The 18,705-nt window shown below is 42.4% G+C and overlaps 1 protein-coding gene across 2 annotated transcripts in view; it reads left to right on the plus strand.

Annotated features, from left to right (window-relative positions):
* The window catches only part of KLHL29 (kelch like family member 29), an 869,600-nt gene that overhangs the window by 742,343 nt on the left and 108,552 nt on the right, over positions 1-18,705 (plus strand). For both annotated transcript variants that reach the window (XM_075598451.1, XM_075598452.1), the window contains one exon: positions 4,411-4,591. In XM_075598451.1, coding sequence (XP_075454566.1) covers positions 4,411-4,591 — 181 coding nt within the window. The remainder of the gene's footprint in view (positions 1-4,410; positions 4,592-18,705) is intronic.

The raw sequence follows: 18,705 nt of genomic DNA on the forward strand, positions 1-18,705 counted from the left end.
GTTTGTTGCATTATAATACATTAAAAATGTAATTCAGAGCTGTTTTAAAAAACAGCTTTAAGTATTTTCTCATAGTACTGAACTGATTAATTAAAAAAAAAAAAACACGTTTGGTCTGCATCTTTAAAGAGAGAATTTAACAATATTATTATTTCTACCCATTACTAGGGGATAAATGATGTTGAAGAATAGAGATACAGTATAATCATTTGCCTAAAATCATACAATAAACATGCAATTTAACCAACAACAATGTGTATCCAAGACCAGCACTTTAAACACCCTAAACACCAGAGTAAATGGTTGTTTGTTGTGTAGAATTGACCGTGTAAGGCTGCGGCCACGCTGCCGCTGAGCGCGCTCATGCTTGAGAGCGGTGACATCACCAACTCTCCAAGCAGGAGCGCTCGGCTGTCCTTCTGCAATTTCCGAGCGCGAGCTGGGGGCGTGGTGTTCAAGGGAGGAGGCGTGTAATTGGCTGGATCGGAGCGTGTTATTGGAGGAACTATCGTGACGTAATTTTGGGTCATGTCACCCTTCTGAGAGTTTGGAAATCAATTTTCCATGTCGCCCCAAGAGCTGAGCTTTGCCGAGCGTACGTGCACAAAGCGTCATGCTCATTAGATTACATTAAAGTCATCGCGCCACGCATGAACGCGCTCAGCGGCAGCATGGACGCAACCTAACTCTATACATAATAAACCATGCACAAACAATATGTATCTCTCAAAGAGCTTACAATGTGATTTTAGTGCCAGAGGCATTGGGATTTATTTGCAACCTTAACAACCACCTCACTGGCAATGAATAGGTTGAACACCGAGTGTTTAGTCCCGTCCTGGCTGTCTCTATTTCTATATCAATCAAGGTAATTTAGGACCAGAATGCAATGGTGCAGATGGCAAAGAACCAAGACTGGACTGAAATCTCATTATGGAGTGAGGTTGGGGCCTGGGGACCCGGCCATTTAAGTTAATATTGTCTTCTGCCTCTTTCTGGTGATTACTCTCATGTCATGTTTATTTATTCATGTTTTTATGTTTATGGTCACAGCTGTACTTTTGTATTAATTATTGTATACTCAGTTGGCCTCTAATAGTTTGCTTGGTTTCCTTTACTGGTCCATATAACGTAACTGCGCACACAAGGGGTTATGGCCAAATGAACAACATAGCAGTCAGAATTAGCCACCCCCCTAAATGTGGTTGGTTGGAATATTTATGCTTATCGCTGCAGGCTAATTATCCTGGATTTGACCGAGTTCTCAATGAGGAGCTGCCCACGCTGCATATGAAATTCAGTGATTTTGCAGGCACCTCTGGCAGTGAAAAAGTTAGTGTCTGTGAAATTATAAATGCTAAACAGCACTAACAGGAACAAGCCACTGCTTCTGGCAGGCTAATCCTCAGAGGTACCACATCGGAGGTATTCATGACTTGCTGAAGGCGAGAAGCACTGAGGGAACTTGCTTCACTCTATTTTTTTGCAAATTCTTGTATGGACTTTATTATATCCTTATATTTTTATTCTAAATTTAGCATAGGTTGAACTTGATGGATGCATGCCTTTTTTTTCACTCATCTACCATGTAACTATGTAACTACGTAACTAGGTAACTATGACACTGGACATATTATTTTTTAGCCAAACGTAAGTCTGGTTTGGTTACGATATTTGGTAACTGTGCACTCCTCCATTACAGCAGGAGTTTAACTGCAGAGCACATCTGTCCTTCTGTATACCGTTCAAAAACACAGGTAGAGACATATACAGTACTTCAAAGGCAGAACATGCTCACTAGATTAGGCAAACACATTTTATTTTAAAAATCAGAAATCGCAGTGTACAATAAAGTGACTACAGTGAAATTGAAAAATAGTAGAAAATATATACACCATAGGCATTGATCTTGTGCTATCTGTAATTTATAGTGCTTTTGTTTAGTTTTCCAACTATTTTGGATCAACTATTTGGCAACTTGCCCTAATAGCACCAATTGTATTCGGTTCATTCTATTCACCATTTCATCTGGTACCATTTTTTAACCAACATCAATAAAGCATACTAAAACACTATTTATAGGTTTGGTTCAGATTATTCCTGTGTTGTTGCTTTTTTACTAGGGTGACTTACCCCTCAGATTTCGAGTGCATTAATAGGGCCTTATCTGTATGTTCTGTGTCTTTACATCATACAGTGTTCTCTGTGTTTTGATCAAAATATATTACACTAAATAATTAAAATCCATAACAATCCCTGTAGCAGAGTAATAGGGACTCAAAATGATATGGATAAATTATCCTTAATTAAGTATTACTGGTTGTTGGTCCTGAGATGCTGCAGTCGTATTAATAGGCCTATAATGGAGATCCTATAGGTTAAAGCCCCCTGTATACCCTGTATAATTGCTGTAATAGCTGAATCTAATGGAGTTTAATATTGATCCAATGTCAGTATATAGCTGTAAATAGGGACAGTAATCCTAATACTATCTTAGTATTCCACATAGGGTGAACAATGTATGAGATATGGATATATATCCACACATTATTATTCCAAATATATAGTATAAATAGTATAAATCTGAGTGACACACATACGCTATTAGTAGAGGCTCTGCGGCACGTCCCACTAACCGGTACACTCTTTGTGGAGGTGGGGTTGTTCACTTTGTAGTTGGAGGTGTCCTCACGCATGAAACGCTGCGCATATGTTTCTCTAAAGTCGCCACGACCTCTGACCCTCCGTGTTTCGTTTCGTCACTTCCTCAGGGTACCCCACTTTGTATTCCTTTTAGTGCTGGAAGGGCCTGTCATGCAATGCAAATTGGACTAGGAATGACAGTCCTATCTTTGGAGTATTATCTGTCATCTTCATGGCCAAGCCTTGGGCATCAATTTTTAATATCTGGAGTACTAAAGTACTTTAAAATGTCATACACAACACTGCAATCAGTTCACACACTGTACTGCTACATTATGCAGGACACATATGTTACATTATACGTTAAGGTAACAAGCATTTTTGTTTCTATAGCAACCATTTACCAAGTCACATCCCCGTCCTCTTCTGAAACAGGCTCTGGCACACACCTTTGTGAGCCCTGCCCTCTCTCTAGCAGTGCACCAATTGTATCTAGTGACTGCCTGGTCACATGATCTTCCCAAAGAACATAGTATCTTTGGTCCTCCTCTGCAGCACTGACAGTCATTTAGTGAACAAAGAAACATTGTATCATGCCCCTTTAAATGTCCCATATTTGACTTCACATAGGACCACTAGCTCAACATAAATGTTAGAAGTGCATTTAGTGCTATCCAAAGTAACTATAACAAATGATTGTGTGTTCTGTCAATATACAAACACACAGTCCCTGTAAGCTCAGAACTCAAAACCCACCACACCATATACTGTATATTTGTCAAAAAGGAGTGCTACTGAGATTCTGACCTCATCTATATAACAAGACAAACAGCGTAAGTTTGTGTTGTGCACCTGGGAATGGCCAGTCTATAAGACAGCTCTCCCTCCATTAGAGCGATTATGAGAGCTTTTTGCGGGTAGAGTAGTGTTAGGACTTACAAAAGCGGGGATACCTTGGCATGGTTTGCAGCTCAAACTGCTTTGGCCAAACCATTGAATTAAATGACCCTCACTTATGAAGAAAAACAGATGACGATTTCACTATATAATTTGTCATATTGTTTGCAGCACTGAAGGCTTTTTGTCTTTTGTTATGTTCTGTAAATAAGTACAAAACCGAAATGTAGGACAAGAGTAGAACACATGGTCAAAACCTTGACAAGGAAAAATTTGTTTAATAAATGCACTTAAAATGTGGTGCATTAGTGCTGCCCTTTACACAGTGAAAATACCTGCATACAATACAGAGGTGCTGTCATGAGATTGCACATAACTAGTACACAACTTTATTTGCATAGATTTATTTTAACTGGATTGTCTTGTCTTATACTGTAGCATGAATATGACCCACACATATTTATATTCCAAAAGCTGGCCTCCTTATTTATCATTAGTTGCCAACGGTCTAAGGAAATGTCAGTACTGTACTTTGTTTAATGGCAGTTTGACCCACGCCCAATATTGTTTTTCCAGAATTTCAGTTCCATAAACAGACATTAACACTTTCACTCCAGGAGCGCTAACAAGGCATTCTCTCTCTCTCTCTGTACTACTGTACGTTGTAGAACCTTGTTATTGTGAAAGTGTTGAGACATTAATTCGTAATTATGGGTACTTCTTGTTGAAGCTATCACAGAATCCAGGTTTATGCAGCTCATTAAATCCAGCAATCGGAATCTTTCATACAAATATTTGAAATGTCTTTCATTCGCCAGAAGCTTCTAGAACCTTGTGTGTTTACTGTTCCCATCTCTCTCCTGGGTTTAGGTGGCATGGAATCAGGGGTCACCCTTGCTGACGTGTGGTGCTACATGTCCTTACTTGATAACTGGAATCTGGTATCCAGAATGATCGTTCCAAGATGTCGGCACAACAGTCTGGTTTACGATGGAAAAATCTATACAATCGGGGGTCTTGGTGTAGCTGGCAATGTAGACCACGTTGAAAGGTAAGACCTGAATCTGTAGCAGTGTAATTATCACTAGGCTTGTAAGTGTACAGGAAATGCTTTTGGTAAGCAATACGATATAGACCTGTAAACATCTTGTGTTCCTTAGATTTTTTTTTTTTACAAATTGGAACTGGGGGGGTCTTTTGGAGCAGAATTGTGTTATTATGTGCTCTGGGGATGCCCTGGTTCCTGAGATACTTAGCGGTGTAATTATTGGTGTTGGGCTCCCTGGAGGAAAATCTAAATGGCTGCAATACCGTGCATGTCCTGTGGGCCAATAGGAAGCTGCAAGTCCTTGGTTGTGGCTTCCTATTGGACAGCCATTTAAATACACCAGAAATAACATCAGTTACTAAACCAGTACGTTTATGTTATTTAGGTGGGGTAGCCTCTTTAAGGGTGGTCGGAGGGAGCGGAGAACAGACTACCCAATGTTTCTAATGATTATCTATCTGCACATTGGTGAGAAAACAGCACTTGTCATTCTGGTCAACTGGAGCTGAGCAGAGGGCAGTTCTGCTTTACATTAATAAGAATACTGGGCAGTGTGCGTGGTATGCATGTAATCTTGAATGAATTGATCGTTTAAGCCACTTTCTGCCACAAAGACCAGCTTCCAGTGCACATCTGGCAGCAAAGAGCTGTTTCATTGGGTAAGAGGTTGACAGACTTAGTGTGTTCATGAACATTTGATCCTCCAATCAAAGTGCAAGATTTCTGAAAGTTCTGTGCATGAGTCTCTTGTTAACGGAGTTGTCTCATCTGTGAAGAATGCAGCATTCTAATTGATTAATATCACAACTGTGGGTTACAGTATAAAGTAATACTTCTTATCGCCCTTCGTTTTCTCGAGGTACTGCATGTGGTTGCAAAGGAGTTAAAAACGTGTCCAATTAAGGCCTTTTGTACACCGTATCCCACGGAGCCCTGGTTCCTATATCGTTGCATTACTCTGCAGGCATACAGTAAACCCTTTGATGGGATTGGTTAGGCTTGAAGTTATAATTAATCTGCAGTTATCTATGCAGTGATTTATGAGCACAGACAGCAGAGAGAGAAAAAAACAGACTAATATTGTACGTCCCATCTGGTTTAATATTTGAGATCAAATATTTTTTAGAGCGAGAATAGGGTGGTTAATTGGATTTTCTAATCTGACTTTTTGATGTGGCCAGGGCCATACATTTGACATTCTGAACAAAATAATGTCACAAAGAAGTTACTGGAGACATTACAATGCCCATTTCTGCTTGTGATGGGGCAGCTTATTTGAGGGGGGAGTTTTGTAGTGAACATGGTCAATTCCTTCTCCATGGTAAAAACGAAACCACTTCTCAGAGAGGTTACATTGAAGTGGCCTCACCCAAACTCTTGCCAAGTCTGCAGTATTGATGTAGTGTGCAGCAGGACACTTGTTGAACTCTAGCTCACAGTAACAGGCCACACAAACCCTACCATGAAGAACCAGATTCCACAAAATGAATGCGGGGTCGTGGGCTTCAATGCAATTTAATGGACAAGGGCTCACGGATTTGAATGAAAAAAATAATGTATTGTGCCATAAACGACAAAGTTTCGGCCTGCTGGCCTTTCTCAAGCCAGCGGGCCGAAACGTTGTTGTTTATGGCACAATACATTCTTTTCTTCATTCAAATCCGTGTGCCCTTGTACATTAAATTGCATTGGATACTCTGGATGAAATACAGGTCTTCCCTAGGACTAAAGGATCACTGGTAAATGCATCAATTCTTTATTTGAAAAATTTGGTGAGCAGCAAAGAATTCACACATTTTTGGGGTTTTGGGCTTCGCCATTTTATTTATTAGGTATCAACAATTATTCTCAGTGTAGTTCCCTGCTTTTAAAATCTTGCTTCAAGAGGAGTGCCCCATTACTCTGACTGTCAGTGCACTACAAATGCAGACAAAAGCTTTTTGGGTCGGGATATTAGAGAGATTTCAACCCCAACATATGCCAGTCCCTGTCAAAGCCAAATGGAACCGCAATGCATTAGAACCCATGGGCAAATAAAGGTTTGCCTTTAATCTCTAGGCGCCAGAATGTCAATATGTCTTGACAGTTATGGGCAGACTAGATATAATATAATAATAGCATGTTCTTGTATAGCGCTGCTAGTTTTACGTAGCTCTTTAGGGCTGTGTCCGGCGGCGCGCGCAGCCGCTACTCACCATTTCCTTGTAACCTCCTGAGCCGGTCCTAGTCCCTCGTCACTGCACAGCTGACTACTTGCTGTGACGCGTCAGCCAGCAGGGGATACACGAGGATCATGTTCCCGTGCGGCAATGCGTCACACAGTGCGCGAGGGAGCCAATAACATACTGGCTCCCATCAACCAATAGCAAGCCAGCTAGTGATAGCCAATGGAAGGATATCATTTTAAAACCAGGAAGAGGGAAAACTTCAAACTTGCAAACAGCAGTTACAACACACACACCACCCCCCTCGGGCTGCTGCAGTGCTGTGAGCTCTATGGTTGTGCCCCCTGTCATGGCCGCGCCCCCCCCCCCGACCCGTTTGGCCATGCCTCCCCCCCCCCGCTCGCAAAAATGCTCCCTACGGACTGCAAATAGCTTCAAGTGCCTCTCCACGCGCCGCCTGTCTGCAGTGGGAGCGCGTGGTCAAGGCAGCGGAGCCTTAGCCTACCAGAGACATTCTTCAGGCACAGGTCCCTGCCCCATGGAGCTTACAATCTATGTTTTTGGTGCCTGAGGCACAGTGAGATAGAGTGACTTGCACAAAGTCACAAGGAGCCAACATCGGGAATTGAACCAGGTTCCCAAACTCGTGCCAGTCAGTGTCTTTACTCACTGAGCCACTCCTAGATAAACAAAGTGGCCCTTACCATCTCCAAAAGTCTGTTTTTATTTCTACATGTCCTTCTCGTTCTGTCTCCAGTGCTCCGCTCACTGCGACCCTTCCCTTTCATAAGTCCCTAATAGCCAGAGGAGCCAACAAAGCACTGAATGGGTTAATGTCCCTGTCTCTCCTGCCTCTTCCCAAACTCATGCAAGAGCAAACATTGGCGTAGTGGGAGGCTGGGTGATTGCCTGAATATTTAGACACCTCTGTGAAGTCCAAGGTTATTTGGAAACCATGTATTTTGGATGCATGTTCCCTACCTAGATAGAACATGCACGGTTGTAGGACATAATGTAGCCAAATTCTGCCCTGTGTCTATTTTTCAGGGGTTTGTTTTGAACATTAATTGCTGGTTAAACTGTTTGCACTCTGTATTGTATAGCAGTGAAGTGTTCAACATAACAAGCACGTCACTAAAAGAAGTATACCATTTATTTAATAGTACTATTTCTTATCAAATTAAATCATGAAACATAACTCGTATCTGCCTTTCTTTCTTTTCTTTATCATATGGTATCATATCAGGGGGCGTATGCTTATATGTTAAACCGGATCTAAAACCTATTATAAGGGAAGATGTTTATGAAGGGAATGATGAAAATGTAGAGACCTTGTGGAAAGAAATTAGCTGTGGAGGTAAAAGTACAAAGAAAATGTTTGTAGGGATATACTATAAATCACCAAATATCTGTGAGATTGAGGAAGACAAAATGCTTTTGCAAATGGAGAAGGCATCAATACTTATGTTTGCATAATCAATTATTTTAATTATCCAGGCATAGACTGGGGCAATGAGATTAGCATTGCAACAAAAGTAAGCAGGTTTTTGGGGGGTGCTTAAGACAATTCAATGACACAAATTACACAAACAATGTAGAAGTAATAACAAATATTCACATTTGGGAACATTTAGGAAACAGTGATCATAACATGGTCATTTTAAATAAATGATCAAAAACCATATTGGGTTCAACAAAGACTACATTTTAGAAAGGCAGATTTTAATATGAGGATTTATCTATAAGGAATAAATTGGGATGATGTTTTTGCAGGGAAAAATGTGGAAAATAAATGGGCAGTCTTTAAAACATTGTTAGAAAAGCACACTTATCAGTGTATACCCTTTGGTAATAAATATAAAAGAATCAAGTCTAAACTAATGTGGCTAAATAAATAGGTAGGGGAGGAAATGGATAAGAAGAGGAAGGTGTTTAGATTCTTTAAGTCAGAAGGGATGGAGGCATCGTATCAGAATTATAAGGAATGTAACAAAAATTGCAAAAGGGCAATCAAATTAGCAAAAATGGGAAATGAAAAAAGGATTGCAATAGAAAGTAAGGTCAACCCGAACAAGTTCCTTAAGTACCTTAATAACAACAAAAAATTAGAAATAAATATATGACCCATTCAGTGTGAGATGGTAGGCAAATTATTGGGGATAAAGGAAAGTAGATGTAATCTTTGCCTCTGTATCTACTTGGGAAGAATCAATTGCAATAATAGTGCCACAGGAGGAAGCCACAAACTCTATATTAACTAACAATTGGTTAACTGCGGAATAAGTTCATACGCTGCTTGATAAAATTAAAGTAAATAAGGCACCTGGCCCTGATGGCATACATCCAAGAGTTCTCAAGGAGTTAAGTTCAATAATAGCCAAACCATTAAATCTAATATTCAAATATTCCATTTCCACAGGCCCAGTACCACATGATTGCTGTAAAGCTGACGTGGTGCCTATATTTAAAAAGGAAGCTAGATCACAACCCTGAAATTACAGACCTGTAAGCCTAACATCAATAGTGGGGAAGCAACTTGAAGGTTTAGTACGCGATAATATTAAGGAATGCCAATGGTATTAATTATACAAAATTATTAGTAATGGTCCACGTAGAGCTTCCAATTTAATTTTATATCCCCAGTCTCACAAGACAATAACATTTGAACTGGATACCCCCACATCAAAGACCATATCAACATTACAAAACTACAGTACTCCTGCCCTTATTTTGCTGGGGAATTCTTCACCTCTTCTTATTCTCCTGGACCTCTTTGAAGGTTTTGACACTGTTGGTCACTCTCATCTCCTCCTCATTCTTCATTCTCTTGGCATCCATGACCAGGCCCTTTTCTGGTTTTCTTCCTATCTTGACCACTCAGTTCCTCGTTGCTTGGTTTTGGGCATTCTCCTTTTCTCTCTCTCTCTCTATGGGTGATTTTGTCAACTAATTTGGCTTTAAGTATGCCCTGTATGCAGCTCATACGCGAATGTGTCTCTTTCTACCTGCTCCGTCGTCACAGGTCTTGTCCCATGTCTCTAAATGCCCATGTGAATGTCCTATTGGATGTCGCATTGTCACCTAAAACTCAATATTTCCAAGGTAAAGTTCTCTCCCCCATCAATCTATTCTGAATACTGCATCTAGGATCATCTCTATATCTTCCAAGTTCACTTGGCGGCTTGATAAAATTAAAGTAAATATGGCACCTGGCCCCAATGGCATAGATCCAAGAGTTTTTAAGGAGTTAAGTTCAGTAATAGTCAAACCATTACATTTAATATTCAAGAACTCCATTTTCACAGGCTAATTGCCACAAAATTGGCGTAAAGCAGATGTTGTGCCTCCAGTATATTTAAAAAGGGAGCTAGATCACTACAAGGGAATTACAGACCTGTAAGCCTGACATCAATAGTGGGAAGCTACTTTTGTACAGGATAATATTCAAGAACACCTAATAGAAAACAAAATTATTAGTAATAGTCAGCATGGATTTATGAAGGATAGGTCATGCCAAACTAACCTTATTAGTTTCTATGTGGAGGTAAGTAGGAATTTAGACCATGGTAATGCAGTTGATGTGGTCTACTTACATTTTGCAAATGCTTTTGATATGCTTCCACACCAGAGGTTAGTGTACAAAATAAAGCAAATTGGACTCAGTACTAATATGTGAACCTGGATTGAAAACTGGATGAAGAATAGAGAACAGAGTTGTCATAAATGGAACTTTTTCAGGTTGGGCTAAAGTTGTGAGTGGAGTAACTCAGGGATCGGTACTGGGACCCTTGCTTTTTAACTTGCTTATTAATGACCTTGAGGTTGGCATAGAGAGCAAAGTCTCTATATTTGCTGATGACACTAAATTGTGTAAGGTAGTAGAATCAGAGCAGGATGTAATTTCCCTCCAGAAGGACTTGGATAGAATGGCAACTTGGGCAGGTAAATGGCAGATTAGGTTTAATACAGATAAATGTAAGGTTATGCATTTGGGAAACAAGAAGAAACAGGCAACTAACAAATTAAATAGGGATACATTAGGGGAGTCCTTGATGGAGAAGGATTTAGGAGTGCTTGTAGACAGCAGGCAACAAGATCTTATCTTACATTAAATGGGCAATGGATGGAAGTGAAGTAAACATAATTAAGCCCCTTTATAAACATTAGTAAGACCACACCTTGAATATGGAGTGCAATAATGCAATTTTGGGCACCACTCTATAGAAACGACATTATGGAACTAGAATAAATGTTGAGAAGAGACACCAAATTAATAAAGGGGATGGATAATCTGATTTGAGGAGAGGCTAGCTAAATTAGATTTGTTTACATTAGAAAAGAGGCATCTAATAGGGGATATGATAACTATATACAAATATTCGGGAACAATACAAAGAGCTTTCATATGAACTATTCATCGCAAGGGCAGTACAAACGACACTAGGTCATCCCTTAAGGTTGGAGGAATGGAGATTTCCCTAGCAACAAAGGAAAGGGTTCTTTACAGTAAGGGTAGTTAAAATGTGGAATTCATTACCCATGGAGACTGTGATGGCAGATACTGTACAATAGATTTGTTCAAAAAAAGGTTGGACATCTTTTTAGATAGGAAAGGTATACAGGGATATACCAAATAAGTATACATGGGAAATATGTTGATCCAGGGATTAATCCGATTGCCAATTCTTGGAGTCAGGAAGGAATTTATTTTTCCCCTTATGAGATATCATTGGATGATATTTCACCATTTTTTTTTTGTTTTCCTTCCTCTGGATCAATAAACTGTGAGTATGGATATAGGATAAAGTATCTGTCGTCTAAACTTAGCATATGTTGAACTTGATGGACATACAGGATGGGGTTTTTTTTTCCAACCTCATCTACGAAATAACTGTATATCACAGTGTGTGTCTTAAATCATTTCATCAATTTAAAAGCACGTTGAAACCAGGTAGTTCTACCTCCGGGGACCTACCAGTTATCAAGATACTCACCAGTTTAATTTTTAGTATATACTGTTTTTAAATGACTGCATATACCAGGGGTGGCCAACTCCAGTCATCAAGTGTCACCAGCAGATCAGGTTTTAAGTATATCCCTGCTTCAGCACAGGTGGCTCACTCAGAATGACTGAGCCACCTGTGCTGAAGCAGGGATATCCCTAATACCTGGTCTGTTAGTGGCCCTTGTTGGCCACCCCTGGTATATAGTAATTTACTAGGATATAAATGACCATACATTAGGAAGACGCAAACTACTGTATGACCTTGCGGCTTCCTATTGGCATGTGGAGATCTGAAGTTGAGATAGTAGAGGGAAATAACACGATGTTGGTTAAATTATACCTAACTGTGGTGTTGTACCCATGCAAACCCTATAAAAGTCCTATTTCAGGGTCTGGATGTGACTAATGATGCAAGTTTAGGTATGATCTAATTAACATAATGTTAAGCCCCCATGTTAACCTTAATAGACTATTGTGGATATGTAATGTTGTTATAACGCTTCATTTGCATAGAATTTGCATCTGATTATCACTAACGCCTGTTATAGTTATGCCATGCTCGTTACTGGAGAAAACATGTCTGAACGTTATGTTATTGTCCTTTCAAGATGCACCATTAGTGTTAACATCATATTAAGTTAGGTTGACACCTCCGTTAAGTGAGTTAACAAAGCTTTGTGGATCAGGGCCCTAAAGTGGTGTTATTGGTAATGGTTTATTAATAATGGCAGGAAAAAAAGTGCACAAGACACTTCCACCTTCGTCTAGCCAGAAAATCATTCCCAATTGATTTTGTTAATAATTACTCCTGCTTCTCCTGTTTGAAAGTACAGCTGTAGCCTGGGGAAAATTACCATGGAAATCCCCCATTACGGGGTAAGCTTCCCAGTGATCAGAATGTGTCCGTCGCAGCTGCCCTCAAGCTGAACTTTGCCCCGGAGCTGCCGGACGCTGATTTTCTTCCCGCAGCTCCAGGAAAGGTAACGCTACATCGATGCGAACACTTCTTTGTACAACTGGTAAACATATCATTGACCGATCAGGTAAACTTTTGGCAAAAGGAAGAAGAACTTAAATATCCAGAGTCTCTTTAAATATAGCAGATCCGTTACACACACACATCAACCTGTGTGATTTTCAACCACATTAAAGAGTAAATTGCCGCTATTGCAACTCTAAACAGAATATAGAGAAAGAGAACTAAAGGTAACATTGGCAATTAAAATTTCAAGGATGTCTTAATCCTTGAAGCTTGATTTTTTTTATTTTTGTAAAACAATGGCTGATTCCATACAGACAGCTGTGTCCCTTCATGAGAAAAAATAATCTAATGCTAGATGGTAAATCAACAAACCACTAGATGTGCTATTGATATTCTCCGTCACTGCAAGAACCAGTGACATCTACCGGCAAAGATGCTGGGCGAAACTTTTGCCTGGCTCAGGCTCCGTGCTTGGCCCGAGCTCCTTCAGTTCCCTGGCCACGCATGGATGTGAATAATGAAATGAGCCAAGCTAAAGCAAACACACAGTAATAAAAGGCTTGGCCAGCCATCCGTCGAGGAGAAAAACACAATCTGTGGCACTCGTTTTCGTTTAAACTTGCAGCTATAAGACGGGGTCATGGGTTTGTTTCTGCGTCCAACACCTCGAGAGCTAAGCGTACGGTGTACGCCATCTTGTTCTTGGCGTGTTCTGCTTTTGGATGTACTGTCCAATATTCCACCTTCCACAGATTTATTCAGCCCTTGGTTGTTTAGGTAAAAACATTTTGTGTGAAACCAGCATGACATTTAGAACATTTTGTACGAATGATATGCAAGTTTATACCGGTTTCTATTTTCCTTCTTTTTTTAATAACTCAAACAAAGTGACTTTTTAAGCAGTACAAACCACTTTGTGCAGCCAAGTGTCGTTCATTTGTATTAATACTTCATGAATAAATCAGATATATGTAAGCTAAGGTGGGGAATCCCACCTGGAGTAATTTCTAACCCGATGTGAAGGAAGGCTGGCAGAATTTAATGTGAACACATTTTGGGCTCATTTATCAAAGTCTCCCATCTGCAAAACTAGTGCAAAACAAAAACAAACTGATTTATCAAACAAAATTAACCACCAGAAAGGAATAAGATTTTCTTGTTTGATGAATGTGGGGCGATTTTTTTGCAACTACTGTATTTTGGAACGATGATAGACACCCTTTGTGGGGCAGAAAAGTGAATGGGAGTAAGCGGAGAGGTAACATTGCAGAGCCAAAAGCAAATGCAACAAATAACATTTAGAAGAGAGGGGACAGTCAGCGTTTAAAGGGAGACCGTGCTTGAAGTGCCATTCAAAGGTAGTGACACTGTGTCTGATTTCAGGAAAAGACAGAAAGTATCTTCTAAACAATGGTTGCATCTGTATTGATAAGGTGTATGAAAAAATCTATGCCAAACAGAGATATTGATCATTGAGGAAATAGAGTATTTAGAAAACTATATGTAGCCATTGCAGGTTTGGCTATTCTACTGCCCCCTGTTATGTATGCTCTGGTAGATGCAGGCTATAACAGACTGTCATCTTGGGTTTTCCCCTCCTCCAGCAGCCTCTCTGAGTGTACGGGTGTGGAGGTGGAACTGGGTCTGTGTACAACCAATCATGGTGCAGACATAGTGCCCTCCCCCTCCTGTGCCTCAGGGAGGAAGCATGTAAAGTTAGTCAGTCCAGGTTCACCCTTCAGGGGGTTGGGACCTATGCCTCCAGCCCCGTTATGGGCTGGGGAAGAGTAAGGGCACCTGGCCGGGCCTCCTGCCTACCAGTGTGGCCTAGGGCCATCCTAAGACCTGGATCCTGCTATTAACATCATGCATCCGCTGTAACAAGAACTGTAGTGGCTGTACCTATAAAGTCGCCTAGACTCTCTGTGCGGCCCGCGATGACTCCCTCCCTCCCCCCGAGCCGGCTCTGCAGACACAGGAGGGAAGGAGCGCATTGTGACACGCTCCCCCCGCACCCGCTCTGCCAAAACAAATGGGAAGGAGTGCCAGAATTGTGAGTGGGGAAGGAGCGCTAGCATTGTGACGCGCCAACCCCCCCATCCCCAACCCGCTCTGCCGATACATAAGGAGTGCCAGCAGTTTAATGCGATCCCTCTCCCCCCCACCCCCCAGCGCTTCTTACCTTCTTGCCGCTAACGCTAACACCTCCTGGGGCTAGCTTCCACGCCGTGATCGGATGCGGGGCTGTGGGGGTGGGGGGGAGATGATGAGGGGTGGGGTGGGGGAGGAGATGATGAGGGGTGGGGGTGGGGGGGAGATGAGGGGTGCGGGTGGGTGATGTGAGGGGTGATGGGGAGGAGATGAGGGGTGCGGGTGGGTGATGTGAGGGGCAGGGGGGGAGATGATGAGGGGTGCGGGTGGGTGATGTGACGTGCGGGGGGAGATGATGTGAGGTGCAAGGGGGGAGAGGGTGATGTGGATGCAGGGGGGGAGAGGGTGATGTGAGGTGCAGGGGGGGAGAAGGTGATGTGAGGTGCAGGGGGTGAGAAGGTGATGTGAGGTGCAGGGGGTGAGAAGGTGATGTGAGGTGCAGGGGGTGAGAAGGTGATGTGAGGTGCAGGGGGGGAGGTGATGTGAGGTGCAGGGGGGAGAAGGTGATGTGAGGTGCAGGGGTGGGAAGGTGATGTGAGGTGCAGGGGGGGAGAATGTGATGTGAGGTGCAGAGGGGGAGAGGGTGATGTGAGGTGCAGGGGGGAAGAGGGTGATGTGAGGTGCAGGGGGGGAGGGGGTGATGTGATAGGGAGAGATGGGGGTGAGAGAGAGAGGGGGAGTCTAGCAAAGGCCGCCAACACTGGGGGGGGGGGCAATGGAAACTGTTGTCCTGGGCCCCAGGAAAGCAATTTACGGCCCTATCTGGTATGACCATCCTCTTATCTCCCCCAGCACCTCTCATCATCATCATATATCTCCCCCAGCGCCCCTCATCATCACCCTCATATATCTGGGGGTGGGGGGTGATATGATGACCTGTGGGAGGGTGTGGGGGGGAGAAGATATGATGATGAGGATGATGATGGGTGCTGGGGGAAATATGATGATGATTTTACCGTGCGGCCCGAATCTGTTTTCATTGGAGCATTTCGGCCCTTCTCACTTTAGAAGTTGTGCAGGCCTGCTATAAAGGATCCCATTTTATATACCCCTGCCTGAGTCTACAGTCTATGGGGTAGGGGTATGTTCAGAGGACTGTCACAGGAGGGACTGTCTCCAGAACTCTGGAAACTACGGTGACTGGAGGCCTACTGCCTGAAACCACCCAAAGCCTGTTCTGTTTCCCCACAACATCTCAGAAGCTCAGCCTCTCCTGAACCAAACAGGTATCTAGCACCACACAGACCTGTGACAAGAGCAAATCTCCCAGGGGAGGTGGGGGTGCTTATCACCTAGCATACAGTGCTTCCACTGCAGCAATTGATTCTGGGAAATGACATGCAAATGAGCACACAGTGCCACCTTTTGTCTCAAGACCACATTACATGGTTAAACCCTTAAGGCTGCACATATAGTGCCTTGCGATGGCGACACGATGTTGCTCCGAAACAAATCAATTGACTCCATCGCCAGCGCTTATAGTAAGAGCGACGGAGCAACGTCGCGTCTGAAAATTTGGAAGCCGGGTCTATTTCATTTGCTGGCGACAGTCGCTTCAAATAAAATTACAACTTTTGTCGGTGGCGACGGGTGACGTCATCGGTCGCGTCACCGTCGCCATCGCCAGCACTATAAGCGCGGCCTAAGCCAATGCATGCTGCTTTAAACACAGCTTTTAAAAATAGCCTGGGATGAGATGCAAAGCCAATAAACCCACTCGCAGACAGACTGTTACCCCGTGTTCTTGTGCTGCTCACATGCTAGTCTTACAGGATACTGAGTGTCCGCCGGTGTTAGTTGGGGACGAACAGGACAGGCTTTAGGGATCTTCACAGCTCTTCACTCGGTATTGCAGCGCCTCCATTCCCCCAGGGCCTATAGGGACAGGTGCAGTCCCCTGTGGAAAACACTCGCTCTCTCCCTGAAGAAACTGCAGCCTCAGGCAGGTATAAAACAAAGGATGGCTCTTTATTCTTCAACAGCAGCGCAGTATACCAACACGTCCACTCTATGGTCCCTGGAATCAACCTCCAGGGCTTGAGGCCAAAAAGGTCTATCCTTAGCTCCCATGCTCCCTGGTGGAGTATGGGGTAGTTGTCCCACTCCCCTGAGGGAGGGGAAGGAAGGTGACCAGAGTCCTGGCTCCACACTTCCAACCAGAACTAAATTTGGATCTGCAGTCTCTTTTGTACCGAGGGAGAGGGTCCTAGTTCTGAGCCCCTGATAGGGCCGTACACATGCCCTAGGCCCACCACCCCTGTCACTCAAGGGAGTTGTTTACTGCTGCAGCAGCAAGGGCATAGATGTAACCCTAACACTGGCTGCGCTAGTACCAGGGTTTATGTGTTAGGTAGGGCAGATGAGTAACCTAAAGGATACACAGTGATATAGTTTGGCTGTTTCTCTGAGACAAAATTATGTCACATAAATCATGTGAATAGTTAAGATGTACTTCCTAATATAATCCTTCAAATGAGCAGTTTTATCATGTACACTGGCGACACACTTTATTCGAGCTTGGCTAGTCCCACGAATTCGGGTATACCCGGGTGTATTGAGGTTTGTGACTGTTTTCTGCCCGAGTACATTGAGTTATTTTCCAAGCAGGGATTGAAGCATTTTATTCCCGCTGGCTGCAATACTGCACAGTATATATATATAAACTGCATTACAATTCATGAATTTATGCCATCTGGTAGACACGCGAAGCATTGCAGCCTATTAAATCCTAATCATTATCATTTAACAGATCAGCCGCCCATCAGCCAGGCATGAACCCAGGCTGGGAAGGCAAATGCAACGGGGCTTGTCAGAGGTTAGTAGTGGCTTATTCCAGGTATCTGCCAGGTACATACCGGGTATTTGCTCGAATAAAGTGTGTCGGTGCAGTATTAAAACAGTAATTATATTTAAATAAGGATCATCTCTGCGCTTATGAGAATTCCACCCTAAACTTCCTGCATCTGCTTTGTAGGTTTCTATTTCAGGAAAACATTATCAGAACATTATTCACAAAACAGTGCACTAGAGCTGTGAGCCATTGAAATCTGTTAGGCAAAAAAATGCGGTGTTATAGAGTGAAAAATATAATGGCATTATTTTCATGGTGCAATTCATCAACTTGGTGACGCTAAAAAAAAAAGCGCTTTTTAATTTTTTTACTGCACCTGATAAAAATATTGGGACCACCGGCACAAAAATGACTAAATACCACAAATTTTGATGCTAGTCAACAACTCCCGATATTTATCGGAACCGGTGTACCATCAATAAGTACAACATTTTATTTATCGCCTAGTCCAGACTAGCATTAGCTCTATGATGATTATATATACAATGGCCATTCTAATTGCCATTACATGCATAGGCAAGATAAGCTAAACCAACATGGAATAGGTGATAAAGCATAACGTATAACACATTTATCTAAATATTAACTCCTTAGTAGCCCAAGTGGTCAGTTACTCATGGGTTTCCATGACTAGCTGACCAGTAAGGGCTATAAAGGGTTAAAACACAAATTAAACTACAGTACCTACCCCCGTTGACTACATAAGTGGCCAACCGCTAAGGCAAACAATGGGTTAACCTCTACTACCAACAACCACCAGGGGGCATAACCTCTCTCCCCGGGGCAATTACCCCCAACACCCACTTCCCTTACCGCCAACAAACATAACCTTCCCCCCTGTTGAGTAATGGCCAATAGACACAATACACATATTAAAGGGATTACAAAATATAACGCATTTAAAAAATGTAAACAAAATATTACAAAATACATGTTGAACCCATTGATTGTCACTGTGGCTAC

This window comes from Ascaphus truei, chromosome 4 (assembly GCF_040206685.1).
Source record: "Ascaphus truei isolate aAscTru1 chromosome 4, aAscTru1.hap1, whole genome shotgun sequence".
Lineage (NCBI taxonomy): Eukaryota > Metazoa > Chordata > Amphibia > Anura > Ascaphidae > Ascaphus > Ascaphus truei.